This window comes from Equus przewalskii, chromosome 11 (assembly GCF_037783145.1).
Source record: "Equus przewalskii isolate Varuska chromosome 11, EquPr2, whole genome shotgun sequence".
NCBI lineage: Eukaryota > Metazoa > Chordata > Mammalia > Perissodactyla > Equidae > Equus > Equus przewalskii.
In genome coordinates this window covers 31,240,823-31,256,225 of record NC_091841.1, presented here as the reverse complement: position 1 = coordinate 31,256,225, position 15,403 = coordinate 31,240,823, and the positions used below count along the sequence as shown (strand labels likewise).

Genomic DNA, 15,403 nt, shown 5'->3' with positions numbered 1-15,403 from the left:
GTGTTAGCTCAGGACCAATCTTCCTCACCAAAGAAAAAAGCAGAGGGGGAGCAGCTTGCTTGCTCGATATGGTGTGGTGGAGCCCCAGTCAGATGCACTTAGGCAGGGCCCGAGCTGGCGACAGCTCAGACCTGGGCAGGAGGACCATGAGCTAGAGTATCACTGCTTTAAGGGTTCACCATGTGTCCTGGCTCTGGTGTCAGACCCACCACTGTGAGGTGGCGTTTCCTGCCGGCTTCCCTCTGCGGTGTCACGCACGGTCTTACCTGCCGCGGGGTACAGATGTGGCCCCACATGGTGAGGAGTCTGCAGAACATGCTATAGGGCCCGGTCTTGGCCACCTTCCGGAGTCTCCCGTAGACGGAGAGCTCTGCGTACGTCATCCCCATGTCTTCCTGCGGAGGAACGACAGGCGTTTCCCGGAGGGACAGCACGTCGGCGCCGGAAGAGCACTTAAAACTTCTCTCGGGGACGGGGATCGGAGACGCAGGGGAGGGGAGACGTTCTCAGAGGGCCAGGAGCAGAGCTGAGGGTCCTGTCCCCAACACTGACTGGTGGATATGACGGCGGCATTCGGAAAACATGACGAAGAACAGACACCTGATTTTGAGAACTGCAGGTCACTGAACTGCGGCCTCACAAAAGATGTGTACATGTCCTAAGCCCCAGAACCTAGAAATTGTGACTTTACTTGGAAAAAGGATCTTTGCAGATATGATCGGGTTAAGGATCTCAAGGGGCGATGACCCTGGACTTGGGGCAGGCCCTAAACCCAGTGACGGGCGCCCTTAGAGGAGACAGAAGAGAAGACACAGAGAAGGCCAGATGAAGATGGAGGCAGAGGCTGCAGTGATGCGGACGGAAGCCAGGAACTCCTGGGGCCCCTAGAAGCTGGAAGAGGCAGGAAGGACCCTCCCCTAGAATTTTCGGAGGGAGCGCAGCCCTGCCAGCACCTGGAGTCCAGACTCTGGCCTCCAGAACCAGCAGAGAATGAGTTCTGTTGTTCAAGCTGCCTGGTCTGCGGCCACTGTTACAGCCACCCCAGGAAACCCATACAGGCACCATTCCACGTCAGGCACAGCGGCCGAGCAGACAGGCCCCAGGCCCTGGCCCCGGGAGCCCGCTTTCCTCAAGAGCGGAGGACTCAGAGGAGAGAGAATACGTTTGCAGAAATCAGGGCCCTGTCAGAGGCTGCAGCATGCCCCAGGCCCGGCTCCAAAGGGTCAGCCTCACACCGAGGCTCACCCGAGCTGGACGCCTTCTCCACTCCTCAGCATCTGCTCCAGTTCCCTCTCGACTCTCGCGCAGCCCAGAATAGACAGCCAGAGCCCCGTCAGAGAGACGGACGGTGACGCAGCACAGCCCTCTCCTCCGAGCAGGGTCTGGAGGAGCCCCGCCTCCTGCTCCCATTGCCCACCCTGGCCTTCCCTCCGGCCTCAGCTCCACCATCTCCTCCTTGGGGAGGCCTGTGCTGACCTCTATCTAAGGGACACTGCCACCACCGGGTCACCCGGGTTGATTTTGCGGGCAGCAGTCATAGCCACCTGGGGCCACCACGGTTCCTGCCTGCTTGTCTGTCCCCTCCAGGGGACTATGAGCATTTTAGGGAAAGTGACCGTGTCCACCCTGCTCACCACCGAGCCCCCAGCACCTGACGGGTGCTGGCATGTGACCTCCTCTACTTCCTTCTTTCACACAAAGTGCACATTTTCTCGTGTGACGCTTTAATGCCCTAAATTCAACACTAATAGAGACTTCGATTGCCCACTTTCGACAACAGGCAGAACTAGAGAAAACAATCGAGGGGAAGCTGGAAGACTGGAACACCGTCAACCAACCAGCCCCGCAAACACCCTCAGAACCTCCAGCCAGCACCTGAGGAATACAGGCGCTTCCCCAGCGCACGCGGAGCAGTCTCCATGACAGACGCACGCGAGGCTGTAACAGCCTCCATAAATTGTAAACGCTGAAATCACACAAAGTGTGCTGTCCGACCATACTGGAACAGAATTACAAATTCAGCAGCAGAAAGAAATTTCAGAAGCTCACGCACATGTGGCAATGAAACAGCACACAGCTGAACAACCAAAGGCTCAAAGAAGAAATCACAAGAAAATCGGAAAACACTTGGAGATGAAGGAAAATGAAGACGCAGCCTATCGAGACACGGGCTGTGGCGACAGCCGGGCGAGGACAGAAATTCATAGCTGTAAACGCCCATATGAAGAAAGAAGATCTCAAATCGACAACCCAACCTTCTGCCCTACGACAATGAGGAAAAAGCACACTAACCCTCATGCCCGTAGAAGGATGGAGTAAAGACTGGAGGAGAAACGAACGAAATAGAGAACAAAAAACAGAAGAGAATATCAACTGTGTTTCTGTACGTTGGCAACGAAGCATCCAAAAACGGAATGAAGAAAACAGTTCTGCTGACAATAGTAGCAAGAAGAGTAAACTACTCAGAAGGGAATTTAACAAAACAAGTGCACGCTTATACTCTACAAAACATTGTCGAAAGGCACTACCGACAACCTAAATAAATGGGAGCACATCCCATGTTCATGATGAGAAGATTAATACTATCAAGATGGTGTTACCCGTCAAATTGGTCTACAGATTCAATGCGATCGCTATGAAAATCCAAGCGGGCTTTTTTCTTTTTTCGGCAGAAAATAACTGGTCTCAAAATTCACACAAAAATTCAAGGGACCCAGAAGAGCCAAAATGACCTTGAAAAAAGAAGAACAAAGCAGGGAGACTCACACTTACCAATTTCAAAACTCACTACAAGCAACAGTAATCAAGATAGTGTGGTACCGGCACGAGAACAGACACACAGACCAACGGAATAGAATCCAGAAATAAACCCACACATTTACAGTCAACTGGTTTTCAACAAGGGAGCCAGGACAGTTCAATGGGAGAAAGAAGAGTCTTTTCAACAACTCGCGCCGGGACACTCGGATGTCCACATGCAAAGGGGTGAGGGTGGCCCCCCTCCCCTCACCATTCCCAAACATTAACTCGACGAGATCACAGACCCCCAACATAAGGGCTGAGACTATAAAATTCTCCGAAGAAAATACAGAGGTAAATCTTTGTGACCGAAGGAGCTGGCAGCAGGAAGGTGAGTTGTCTTGGATCTTACGACAGTCTATGGCCACTTCCACAGTGTCCACAAAAGCTGCAAACCACAGCCTATGACCCCAACCAGCCCCAAGCGTTAAAAGGTCAGGACAACATGGAGAAGTCAAGAGCGACTCTTCTCTGAGGTCGCCCTATGGCACATGGAGACACTCCCCTCGTCCATGCTCTCCCTCCCCACTCACCTCGTCCCCCTCATTTCGGGACCCGACCTCAAGAAGCCTGAACCGAAATGTCAAAGGCCGGGAGTGCGACTGAAGGAATCCCCCACAGACAAGCCAGGAGCAGGGAGACGGGAAGAAACACAGTGACAAGGCCCCCACCGTTACCTCGTCAGTCTGCGACACCTGTCCGTTGGTCAAGGGCTCCAGCTCTGCGGTGGCCGGCGCTGCCAGGATGCTGCAGCCAAGACACACAGAGGGCAGTCACAACGGCTGCCAAAGTGCTCGTGAGCTTTGGGACAAAATCCCCAAACCAACTGTCCCCAGCACGCGAGCCAGTCTCCAGTTGCGCACTGTCAACCCATCGGTGTCGGCGAGAGCCAGGGTTGGCGGTGCCGGGCTTCCCAGAGGGAGGGTCCCCGGATAGAGAGCACGGATGCCAGCGTGGCTTCATCACCTGGAGGGCAGGAGGCTGACGGTGGGGAACTACACGTGGCTGCTCCACTGTGGCGCCACTGACATTCGGGCCAGGCGTGCTCCACTGTGGGGCCGTCTTGGGCACTGTAGGGCATTTAGAAGCCTCTACGCACTTGACGCCAGGAGCACACCCCATCGTGAACCCAAAAAAGTCTCCAGACGTTGCCCAATGTCCCCCTGGGGAAACGACGGAGCAGTGACAAGAAGGAATGGGGCGGCCTGGTCACGAGACCCCCAAGAGCCCGCCAAAGGGCAGGACTATTTTCATCAGGCAACAGGGAGCTCAGAAGGTGGCTGCGTGGGGTGAGGGTGGCCCAGGGGCCACAGCCACGGTCTTGCGGGCACACATTCACCTCTGCAGGGCGGGAAGCTGGAAGCGCTCGATGCAGAACTGGACGAAGGCTCTCAGGTCCGACTTGCTGATCCCGCCTATGGGGTTGATGTCTGCGCTGGAGCAGTCGTACTTGGTCAGGTAGCCGAGGAGACTGAGCACGAGAGAGAGCACACAGTTTCTGTGCGGCAGCCCAGGGGGGCCCAGGAACCAGAAGCTTGGCAAATCGGAGGGTGGCGGGGAAGTCTGGTATGACTAGGGCAGATTAGGAAAGGGGCAAAGGCTGCAGGTGACCAAGGAGAGGTATTTGGCACCCCAGAGAGGAAATCGGGGCTGGGAAACACAGCTGGGCATGATCAGCTGGGAGCAGCCTGTCCCAGGAGGGCCGGGCAGGACCTCAGCGCATGTGGTTGCTCAGGCAAGAGCAGCGAGGTCATCTCTCCACACCTGGCAACTCCTCCTCTAGGAGGCCTCCTGGGTGGGCAGAAGAGTGGCCCCCAACGATGTCCACACCTATGCCACGTCTACGCCCAGAACCTGTGAAATACGTGACCTTACAGGACAAAAGGGACTTTCCAGATGTCACTAAATTGAGGACCTTGAGATGTGAAGATTATAGGTGGGTCCTAAATGCACAAGAGTCTTTAAAAGTGGACAAGGGAGGCAGGGGGTCAGACTCAGAGGGAGCTGTGACGACAGAGGAAAGACACAGATACGCGACACTGCTGGGTTTGCAGACAGAGGAAGGGGCCACGAGCCAAGAGACGTGGACGACTCCGGAGGCTGTGAAAAGCCAGGAAGGGCGTGTCCCTGGAGCGTCCAGAAGGAAGCAGCCCTGTGACACCTTGACCTCAGCCCAGCGAGACCCACGCTGAACTTCCACCCTACAGAACTGCAAGAGGATCCTTCGTGTCGTTGAAGCCACTGACCCTGCGGTCATTTGTCACAGCAGCCACAGGACACTCGTCCACCTCTTCAACCGCTCTGTCCCTCTCCACCCCACCCACCACCATGCAGGCCACCATGTTCTCTCGCTGGACCACTGGATGACCGCAGGTCTCCACCCCCGCCCCGAGCCCGCCCGCCCGCCTCCACGGCGATGCCTGACCACGCCCCCTGGGCTGTGAGTCTCCCCGGCGTCGGTGTCTTTGCTCCATCAGGCCTTCCAGGGTCCGGCCGCTGCCTGTCTGGCCACATGCATTTCTCCACGCTCCCCAAGCTCACCCCGCAACACCAGCCTTGCTGAACATACAGTTCCTCAAAAACAGCTGCTGCTCTCCGCCCGTCTCCCCTACACCTCCACACACACCTGGAAACGCACCTGTGCCACCGCCACGTGGCCCCTGCCCACCTCCACTCACACCACGGACCTCTCCCCACTCTCCCAGAGAGACAACAACCTCGCACCCCTCCTGACTCCTACTAGGGTGCGATGCCCGGGTGGGAGACCCCCAGGGTGCCAAACAGAGGGACGATCACAACCTGGTGCCTGGCGGGGCCTCCTCCAACCAAGCCCCGCTGGGCATCCCACCGCCCCCCGTCCTGTGGAGGGACAGCTGACAGCAAAACAGGTCATCGTGTGGGACTTACTGGCCGGAAGAGATGCCTGTTTTCATCTTTCACCGCACCTCCGCCATTCCCTGCCTACTCCCAAAGATGCACCAGGAGTAACGCAGACAGTGTGGGGACAGCGCCTGCAGGTGTGGGGCCCCGGGCCAACCAGGAGACCCACTCAGGGCAAGGCTCCTGCCGTGTCTCTGTCTGAGAATGAAAATCTAGAAGGGAGGCGGTTACCGTGGGGAAGGGGGTTGGTATGTTTATATGTTGAAAATTAAGACAGACTTTTCCTGCCTGAAATTGAGACGGATTCGGTGGCTCGGTTGGACTCGAAGGACAACTTGGCTGAAGAAGTCACTGTTACAGACTGAACGTCTGGTGTCCCCCCAAAATTCACATGCTGATTACCCAACCCCCAGCGCGACCGTATTTGGAGATGGGTCTCTAGGAGTCCATCAAGGTTAAATGAGGCGATAAGAGTGGGTCCTCGGGCTGGCCCCGTGGCCGAGTGGTTAAGTTCGCGTGCTCCGCTGCAGGCGGCCCAGTGTTTCGTTGGTTCGAATCCTGGGCGCGGACATGGCACTGCTTATCAGACCACGCTGAGGCAGCGTCCCACATGCCACAACTCGAAGGACCCACAACGAAGAATACACAACTATGTACCGGGGGGCTTTGGGGAGAAAAAGGAAAAAATAAAATCTTTAAAAAAAAAAAAAAAAAGAGTGGGTCCTAATCCAACAGGACTGATGTCCCTATAAGAGGAGGGAGAGCTTTCTGTCTCCCTGCCCTGTGAGGACATGGCAAGAGGTGGCCATCTGCAAATCAGGAAGAGTCCTCACCAGGAACCAATCAGCCGGCACCCGGATCGCGGGCTCCCAGCATCCAGGACCGCGAGCTACAAACGTCTGTGGTTGCAGCCACCCAGTGCGTGTTGTTTCGTGTGGACACCCGAGCTGACTGAGACCGTCACGTAACAGGCATTTTCACCAGTTTCAGCAAGTGGACCAGGCTCCCCTCATGCACGCGCATCATCGATGCTCGCCTCCACTTCCACTTCCGTGAGCACAAGGAATGCTCTAAGGCCTCCCACCTTCAAATCCTCTCTCAGCCCCACCTTCCTGCGACTGAATCCCTCGGGGGTGTCTCCACGCCCCATCCTGTTCTCTCGAGAGCCTTCTCCTGCCAGGTTCCTGCCGTGGCCCCTCCAGCAAAACCGTCCTTGTCAAGCTCCGCCCCCCGAGTCTTCAGTCTGGAAAACCCTGTGGCCAACCCCAGTGCTCCCCATCCCTGATCAATAAGCACCGTCAGCCCCCTCCTCCTCCCGGGAGGAGCCTCTGCTTGGCTCTGGGTACCACTTTCTCTTGGTTGACTCCCACCTGGCCGCCTGCTTCTCCTTTTCTCTGGGACCTCTTCACCCCCTAGGTTCCCAGTACAGGGGTGTCTCAGGGCACAGTCCTTGAAGCCCCTCCCTGCTGTGTGGACAGTCTCATGGTGACCCCACCCGGTCTTGTGGCTTCAATGGCACCTCACCACGCTGAGGACTCCCTGATGTGTGTTTCACCCCTGAACTTCAGAATCCCTGAACAGCTGCCTGCCTCACATCTCCACTTGGGTGTCTAGAAAGTACCTCCAACTCAGCATTCCCAAAACCGAACCCCTGATCTCCCCACCCTCTTCCCGCCGTCTCCCACATCTGGTCACGGGCAAGTCCATCCTGTAGGTTGCTCAGGCCCCAAAACTCAGGGTCGGCCTGGGCATCCTCACCCCTCATCTGGTCCATCAGCAGAAACTGACGATTCTCCCTCTGACACCAAAGGATGCCAGAAGCCAACCACGGCTCGCCACTCCACATCCCCATCCTGCCAGGCCACCCTCTCTCGGCTGCGTGAGCAGGATGCACAGGAGGTGGGGCCCGGGATGGACAGTTAACGTTTTTGAAATTCGCCAGCTAATAAGGAACAATTTTTTTTAACAAGAGAACAATACAAGAAAGCGGTCACATGAAAAATGAACTCTGTGGCTTGGAAATGAAAACTGGCTACAGACGGACGACCTAAGAGGCAGAGGAATCGCCCAGGAGAGAGAGACCAGCCTGAACGCGTGCGGCGGGGGTGGAAGATGGTTGAGACACAGGATGAAGGAAGACCCAGGAGCGAGGTGAAGCCGGGCAGGGCTGGGGTCGAGGGAGCCGGAGGGACACAGCGCTGGCCGTCTTCACACTCGGTCACGGGGAAACTGGAGAAACGACGTTGCCCCTGGAGCCAAATGTGCCCTGAGATGTAGGATGATGTGACCCCCACCACACACACAGACGCTGCAAGAACCAGTGAGACATCATGGTCTCATCGCCTCCGGAGTGCTCGCCTGCAGAGACTCAGGTGCTAGGGAGCCCCCGCCACGCCCACCGGGCCACACTCACCTCTCATCCACGTTGGCGGATCCGAGCACCAGCAGCCCACCTCGAGCACCCCGGGACCAGAGGCTCAGCTGAGCGAAGAGATAGGCAACGACCATCCTTATCCGAGCCTGGACGACAGGAGGGGACATGTTACCCTGTGCAGGGCCCGAGCACGCGGGGCCCACATATCAACACAGTGTTCCCGTCACAGCTGGAGAAAGGGTTCTCCCCAGCCAGCTCTGGAGAAGAGGAAGATCATGGTAATCTAGGGGCTTTCTAGCATCCAGAGAGGGTCCAGGAGGCCTGTGTTCCTCCCGGGGTGGCCCCGTCTCCGCGGTGCTCGTGTGCGCCCTGCAGCAGTGGTGTCCGAGATGGAAGGACCAGAGCCGGGAGGCCGAGAGCCTGGCCTGGACTGCAAAGTCAGCGGGGCGGGATCTCGGCCATCGCGCACCACTCCCCACACCACAGGTGTTTCTGGAGGAGGGAAGGCCACCCATGCCCACAGAAAGGGGTCAGAGGGAGGCGCAGAGCTGAGCAGCTGGCGCCCAGGGCCCCTCTGTCCCTCCACCAGCTGACAAGTGTCCAGCTCTCCTGCTGTAGCCTGGGAGCTAGGGCAGTCCCCGCCCGAAGATGCAGAAAACCGACACTCACACGCACACACTTGTGCACACTCACACCTCACTCTCACAAACTCTCACACTAATGCACACACTCACACCATGCATACACACTCTGATCACACACATGCACACACTTGTGTACACACTCATTCACACTTCTGTCTCACTCTCATACTTTCACTCACACAGTCATGCTCACACATACGTTCACCCACACACACTCACGCACTCTCAGACACCCTCACACCCTCTTACTCTTGCACTTACACATTCACATGCACAATCACACCCTCTTACACACTCAAACACTTGTATGCTCTTTCCCACACACACGCAGACCCCTGGCCTTGTCCACGAGGCTGCATGGTCAGTGTCTCTATTGAGGACACGGCTGCTGACGCCACACTGGCTGTCCCTAGGGTGCCCTGGCTGTGGGGTGGCAGCGGCCAGGCTGGGAGGCCCACCTGTACATTCTGCAGTGCGAGGTTTTCCCTGCTGCTTCCTCCCTGGACCGCAAACAGGGGGCTTGTCCCTGTCACCAGGCTGAAGATGCCCACGACAGCCTTCACGGCGGGATCAATGTTGAGGCCGATGTGGTGGCTGGAAGGAGAAATGGTGTGCGTGGAGGGGCAGCACGCACGCGTGTGTGTTACATAAAACACACGTAACACACGGTTTACCATTTTAACCAAAGTGCACAATTCAGTGGCATTTAGTGCATTCACAATGTGGTGCAACTACCACCTCTATCTAGTTCCAGAACGTTTTCATCCCCCATAAAGGAAACCCCATACCCATTAGCACTCCTTGTTCTCTCCTCCTGCAGCCTCTGACAACCACTAGTCCACTTTCTCTTTGGATTTGCCTATTCTGGACATTTTAGAGAAATCACACAATATGTGGTCCTTCCGTGCCTGGCTCCTTTCACTGAGCATCATGTCCTTGAGGTTCATCCAGGTGGTAGCCTGTGTCCGCGCTTCCTCTCTTTACGGTTATTCTATGCCTGGACCACCATCTGTGTGTCCATTCACCTGCTGACGGACGCAGGGGTTGTCTTCACCTTCTGGCTATTGTGAATAGTGCTGTGAACACGGCGGCACAGACATCCGTTTGAGTCCTGCCCTCACTTCCTTTGAGTCTAGACCCAGGAGCAGAATTGCTGGGGTGGGCAGGTGAGCTCAGCACGCAGGAGGGGCAGCTCCTTGTGCTTTCCTGAGAGGCGGAATAAACGGAACACTCCGAATGGAACTGTCTCCCTTCTCTAGCTCTCTGCATCTTCCTCAGGGACAGAGAACCGACTGGGGTGGAAGAGGGCAGCAAGGTTCGTCGCACCACCAGCCCCTCCCAAGACTGGCTGAGCGGGCACCCCGTTATCCCATGGGGCAGCACGTCGGCCCTGGCAGCCTGTGCCTGTGACGCAAGAAAGGAGCGGAAGGAGGGGGGAAACCTTAGACACAGCTGGGTTTTGGGATAAAACTGATACACAGTTTCCCTAAAATCTGGCTCAAATCAAGAGAGGGAAGAAACCTCAATTCCTGGACCTACATTTAACCGCAAATGCCTACACAGGAGGAGTTTCTGGGGGCTCTAATCCTCGTCAGCGCCATCCGCTCATGCCCAACATGAGTGCCCACCTCTACCTTCCAATCTGCTGGGCCAGCTCTGTGGCCCTGTTGCACGTCTCCCGGGAGGAGTTCTCGCTGGCCATGTAGCAGGTCGTCAGGATGCGTCCACACAGCTCCCGGGGGTCCTGGGGGGTGTAGCTGATCTGGTTCACGATGGTCCGGACGTCGGCCAGCACTTCCTGATCTGAAAACCACCGGGACACAGGGCATCAGCCGCTTGCTGTGCGAGAGGTGCCCGAGGGGCTTAATCCCTCTCCCTCGGCCCGGCTCTTTCGTCAGAGAAGGGTCATTGTCCTCAGTTTGGGTTGTACGCACAGAGGGAATGGTCACCATCGGAGCACGTGGTGGGAGCATCTGAACCTGGGTTGCCTGACCCCAAAGCCTGTGTTCTTTCCACTGGGCCACACTGCCAAGAGGCAGCAGCAGGCACCTGTGCCTGAGGGACACAGCCATGTTGGTCCAAAGCCCTGGGGAGGGACTTCAATGGCCCTGCTGTCCCTAGGCCCCGGGACTTGAGCATGATGTTATGACAGGTGAGCAGGTCCACAAAGCCTCCACGATCCCTGCTGCCCAGGACCTGGGTTTTTCCTCTGCTCCTCCCGCAGGCAGCCCCATGGCAGACCCCCACGTCTCCCTCCAGCCGACGGACGTCACCTACTTCCGTTCTTCACGGCCTCGCAGACCTGGCGGCACAGGGAGTAGACGAGACAGGCGGTGGCTGCGCTGTCCACCCCGCCACTCAGGGGCAGGAAGAAGCCCGCCTGGAAGGGGCCAGACAAAGGCGGGTGTGAGCCGAGCCTCAGAGACGCCACGTGCCCAACAGGAACCCAGCTCCACCCGCAAATCCGACTGATGCTCCACAACCAGGCTCGTGGGCGTCTGAGCTCTCGCCGGGGGAGGAAAAAAGACGGCCTGCACGTTCCAGAATGGATTTTCCGGAGGGAAGGACGACCTTCCCCTGCAGAGAGTGTCTAAGGCTGATTCTCCATGTGAATTACAGACGTGCGGGGCCACGAGACTAGCAGCAGAGGGCGAGTCTCGGAACTGCGAAGGTCACGGGACATGGGTCCCACTAGGACTCCAAAGGTGGAGCCAGCCTCAGCGTGCCCTTCAGCCTCTGGCTAGCATAGACTAAGCTCCCAACTGAGGCAGAGCGAAGACATGTTTTTTTGTTGTTTGCATTAAAAAAAAAAAAAACAATCAGGGCCGGCCTGGTGGCGCAGCAGCTAAGTTCACACTTTCCACTTCTCGGCGGCCCGGGGTTCGCCAGTTCGGATCCCGGGTGCGGACACAGCACCACTTGGCAAAAGCCATGCTGTGGTAGGCGTTCCACATACAAAATAGAGGAAGATGGGCATGGATGTTAGCTCAGGGCCAGTCTTCCTCAGCAAAAAGAGGAGGATCAACAGTAGTTAGCTCAAGGCTAATCTTCCTCAAAAAAAAAAAAAATCAGAGCCCAGCCCCATGGCACAGTGGTTAAAGTTTCATGCGCGCACTCTGCTTCAGCAGCCTAGGTTCGCGGGTTCAGATCCCGGGCATGGACCTACTCCACTCACCAACCACGCTGTGCAGGTGACCCACATACAAAAAAAAAAGGAAAAAAACCAGTCACTCGTCTGCCATACAATCCAACGCAAACCAACCGGCAGTATGAGCAAAGGGAGCTGGTGAGACATGGGAGATCTTACCTGTTGGCTACGCCTTAAAAAATCCCAGAGCCAGCAGGCAGGTCCAAGGCTGGGGAAAATTGGAAGCAGGAGGTTAGGGATCCACTCTGCTAGGGGCAGGTGCCAAGGGGGAAGCAGCGCCAGCGAGAACCGCCAGCAGCTGGGCTCTCACGACACACCCGTCTCTGTTCTAAGCACCTCACAGCAGCCCTGGCAGGTAGGTGCTGTCGGCCCCTTTAGGAAATGGGAGAACTGAGACACAGGAAGGAGGGGACGGCGCGTTTGTACCCAAGGTCCTCGCACAAGGAAGGGCACAGCTGGGAGCAGAAGCCAGGCGGTCTGGCTACGGTGTCCACGCCCTCGACCCTGACGAGCTACAGCCTCCTCCTGACCAGCAGCCAGCGCAGGCAGGTTCTGATGACCGGCCACCACCACTGGCTCCGTGCCACCACCCAGCGCGATCAGTGCAAGCTGACTCGGCAGCAGTGGGGACAAGGGAGTGGCTCCCGGAGCCACAGCATCCCTTCTTGCACTCGAAGGACCCCCACCTGATCTCCTCGGCAGGACGGTGGTACTTCCACTCGAGGGGCTCGGACAGTGGCTCCAACAGATCCTTGTGGCACGAGAGGGCGAAGTCCACCTTCACTCGGGGGTAGGGGCTCACCCTGCTGGCCTGCGATGGACATTCAGGACAGCATGACACCCACTCAGTACCGAAACCCTCACGGGTTCCTGAGACCCAGGGAGGAGCAGGACCCCATAGGCAGTGGGATACACCCATCGAAACCACGGTGGGATCCCCCACACCCGCCAGGACGGCTCGAATCGGGACAGCTGGTAACAAGCGCTGCTGGGATGTAGAGAAATCAGAACCTAAGACGTGAGTCCCAGGGGGGAACGTGAGATGCTGCAGCCGCCGTGGAGACGTCTGACAGCACCTCCAAAGATTAAAACACAGCATTAAAATAAGACCCAGCAATTCCACTCCCAGGTACGTCCCCAAGACAAATGGAGGACATATACGTCTATATGTCCCCACGAAAACCTGTGCATACGGTCCTAGCAGCAGTATTCGTCACTGACAAAAAGCAGAAACAACCCAAATATCCAGGAGTGGACAGACGAATGGACAAACAAAAGGCGGTCTATCCATTCGGGGGAAAATCATCTGACAATACAAAGGAAGGAAGCACGGACACGCCATGACATCAGTGATCCCCGAGAACAATATGCTCAGTGAAAGAAGCCAGACGCAAAAGACCACATATCATGTATGACTCCATTTACAGGAAATATCCCAGAACAGGCAAATCCATGGACAGAAAGCGGACCAGTGGTTGCCAGGGGCTGGGGGTGGGGAATGGGGAGTGATGGCTACTGGGGACAAGTTTCCTTTCGGGGTGATGAAAATGTTCTAACGCAGACAGTGGTGATAGCTGCATAACTCCATGAAGATGCTAAACACCACTGACTCACGGGCTTAAATCAGTGAATCGCGTGGTCGGCAGACGATAAGTCAATAAAGCCGTTATTAAAAAAGAACAAGTTTCCAGGTCTCTGATGAGCATCCTACACTGGCGTCTACTGGAGTGCTTACCGCCAGGTTTCGAGACGAAATCTCCGCCCGGTAGCTTCTGACATCCTCCAAGTCCAAGGTGGCAGTGAGGACCTCCTGGAGAAGGAGTTTCAAGGAGAAAAGGTGACTTCCTGGGTTTTTTTTCACTCACTCCTGTAATCTGGCCACTTTAATAGGTGTGCCAAATTACACCCGGATGCGTCCCGCCTTGGAAGGCAGGGACTGGGTACCCGTGGATTCCTAGGGGCTCAGGGAGAGGGGCGGCCAGTGTTTTGCCAACCAATAACCCTTCTCCCTTGCTGTTGCCCCCAGAATCTCTGTTGAACTCAGAACCTTGCCAGTGATCTGTTAATCATGGCACAGGACCCAATTTTGTCAATAAATGTCTGCTGGGAGCTTCTGAGAAGGCCTCTCTCTTCTCAGACACCCGAGAATCAAGGGCCCCTTTTCTACCTTTGAATGTGGCTGTGTGGAGGTGAGACGGCTGGAGCTGCTGCAGCCATTCTGCGACCATGAGGGGACACAACCCAAGAATGAAGCCAACACAGAGGAAGGCGGAGCTGGAAACTGGCAGAGAGGTGAAGCCAGAGCCCCGGCAACCCACCCCAGGGTCCTGGCCTAGATGTGCTGCCTGTGCTATAGGAGGTGACACTGCCCTGCCTTTGACCCCAGCTGAGGTGGGGGGTTCTGCCACTTGCAACACATAGCACAAAACAGAAGGTCTAAACTCCCAGATGTCATTCCTTTCTTTATGAAAAAGCATTCCTAATCAAACTATGTTATTAGAATATGGTCTTATACACGCAAGCGTGGGACAGCAGGAACTGCTCTGTATACCACGGGTGACACAGGACGGCTGGGGCCCGTGGACCCAACGCTGCCTTTGTCAACCACGGGCCTAACGCAAGCTGGAAACATCTGCGAAGAGAATGGGAACAGGCGGCTCCCATGAGGTCTGCTTCTCCTGTCATTTGCCAAAGTGACAAGCCACCGAAGCCACCATGCTTCTGGCATGACAAAGCCAAGGGAAGCGAGAAGCCACAAGAAATGAAAAGCCCCTGGACAGCATGAGTCTTGACATGAGAAGAAGGCCCGTCCCACCTCTCCAGGACTAGGTGAGCCTCAACACCCACGGCGACTGAGGCCGCACACACCAGAAAGCCCATGAGGCCAGGAAGCCCAGGAGCAGCACGTGCCAGAGAAGAGGGTCGCCGATCTGTTCCGCGGAGCGGAGGGGACAGAAGGGGTGACTCTGTGATTCGAGTCTGTGCCATGAAATTTCTCCTGACCGTTTTGGGCAGATCACAGAGGATGCGTGCACAGGAGGGGAAGGCGAGGTCCTCAGATTTCAGTGTGACTGGAGATCACCAGAGTGGACCCCTGGGAGTCCATTTCAGGGCGGCCTGGGTGGGGCCGGCACCTGCAGGGAACTGCACACCTGCTTATCCTGGTGCAGGAGACCCCCGACCCACCCGCCAGTCAATGCTGCCACCAAGCTGCCTGCAGCTCTGATGTCCGGCCGAATGTGTTGGCCAAGCCAACCTGGACCGAAAAACAACTCAGCAGTCTCCAGGGACAGAGGGACACACAAGGCCATCTGCAGGAACCTGCTCTTTCTCTTTGACCCCATTCCGTCTTTATTATGGTTAATACTGGACAACAGGGGGCCTCTGGGGAACTGTCACTTGGAAAGCAGAGCCCGGGTGACAGCAACGAGGACGCTTTCACACGCAGACAGTGTTCCGCCCGCTGCAGCTGAGTCTGCCAAACCCTCGCCTCCCCCCGGGGGGCAAGAAAACACGATGGGATTCTTTGCGAGGTTCCCTGCACTCAGCCACTTCGAA

The 15,403-nt window shown here is 56.6% G+C and overlaps 1 protein-coding gene across 7 annotated transcripts in view; it reads right to left on the bottom strand.

The window, feature by feature from the left end:
• The window catches only part of NADSYN1 (NAD synthetase 1), a 42,652-nt gene that overhangs the window by 2,056 nt on the left and 25,193 nt on the right, over positions 1–15,403 (bottom strand). For 5 of the 7 annotated variants that reach the window (XM_070565765.1, XM_070565767.1, XM_070565764.1 and 2 more), the window contains 10 exons: positions 13,581–13,655; positions 12,532–12,656; positions 12,005–12,053; positions 10,975–11,077; positions 10,332–10,500; positions 9,156–9,291; positions 8,093–8,199; positions 4,139–4,270; positions 3,477–3,546; positions 267–395 (listed from right to left, as the gene is read on the bottom strand). In XM_070565765.1, the coding sequence (XP_070421866.1) occupies positions 267–395; positions 3,477–3,546; positions 4,139–4,270; positions 8,093–8,199; positions 9,156–9,291; positions 10,332–10,500; positions 10,975–11,077; positions 12,005–12,053; positions 12,532–12,656; positions 13,581–13,655 (1,095 nt within the window). Of the gene's footprint in view, positions 1–266; positions 601–3,476; positions 3,547–4,138; positions 4,271–8,092; positions 8,200–9,155; positions 9,292–10,331; positions 10,501–10,974; positions 11,078–12,004; positions 12,054–12,531; positions 12,657–13,580; positions 13,656–15,403 lie in introns of all 7 variants that reach the window. The other 2 variants (XR_011524223.1, XR_011524224.1) reach the window with 2 other exon arrangements.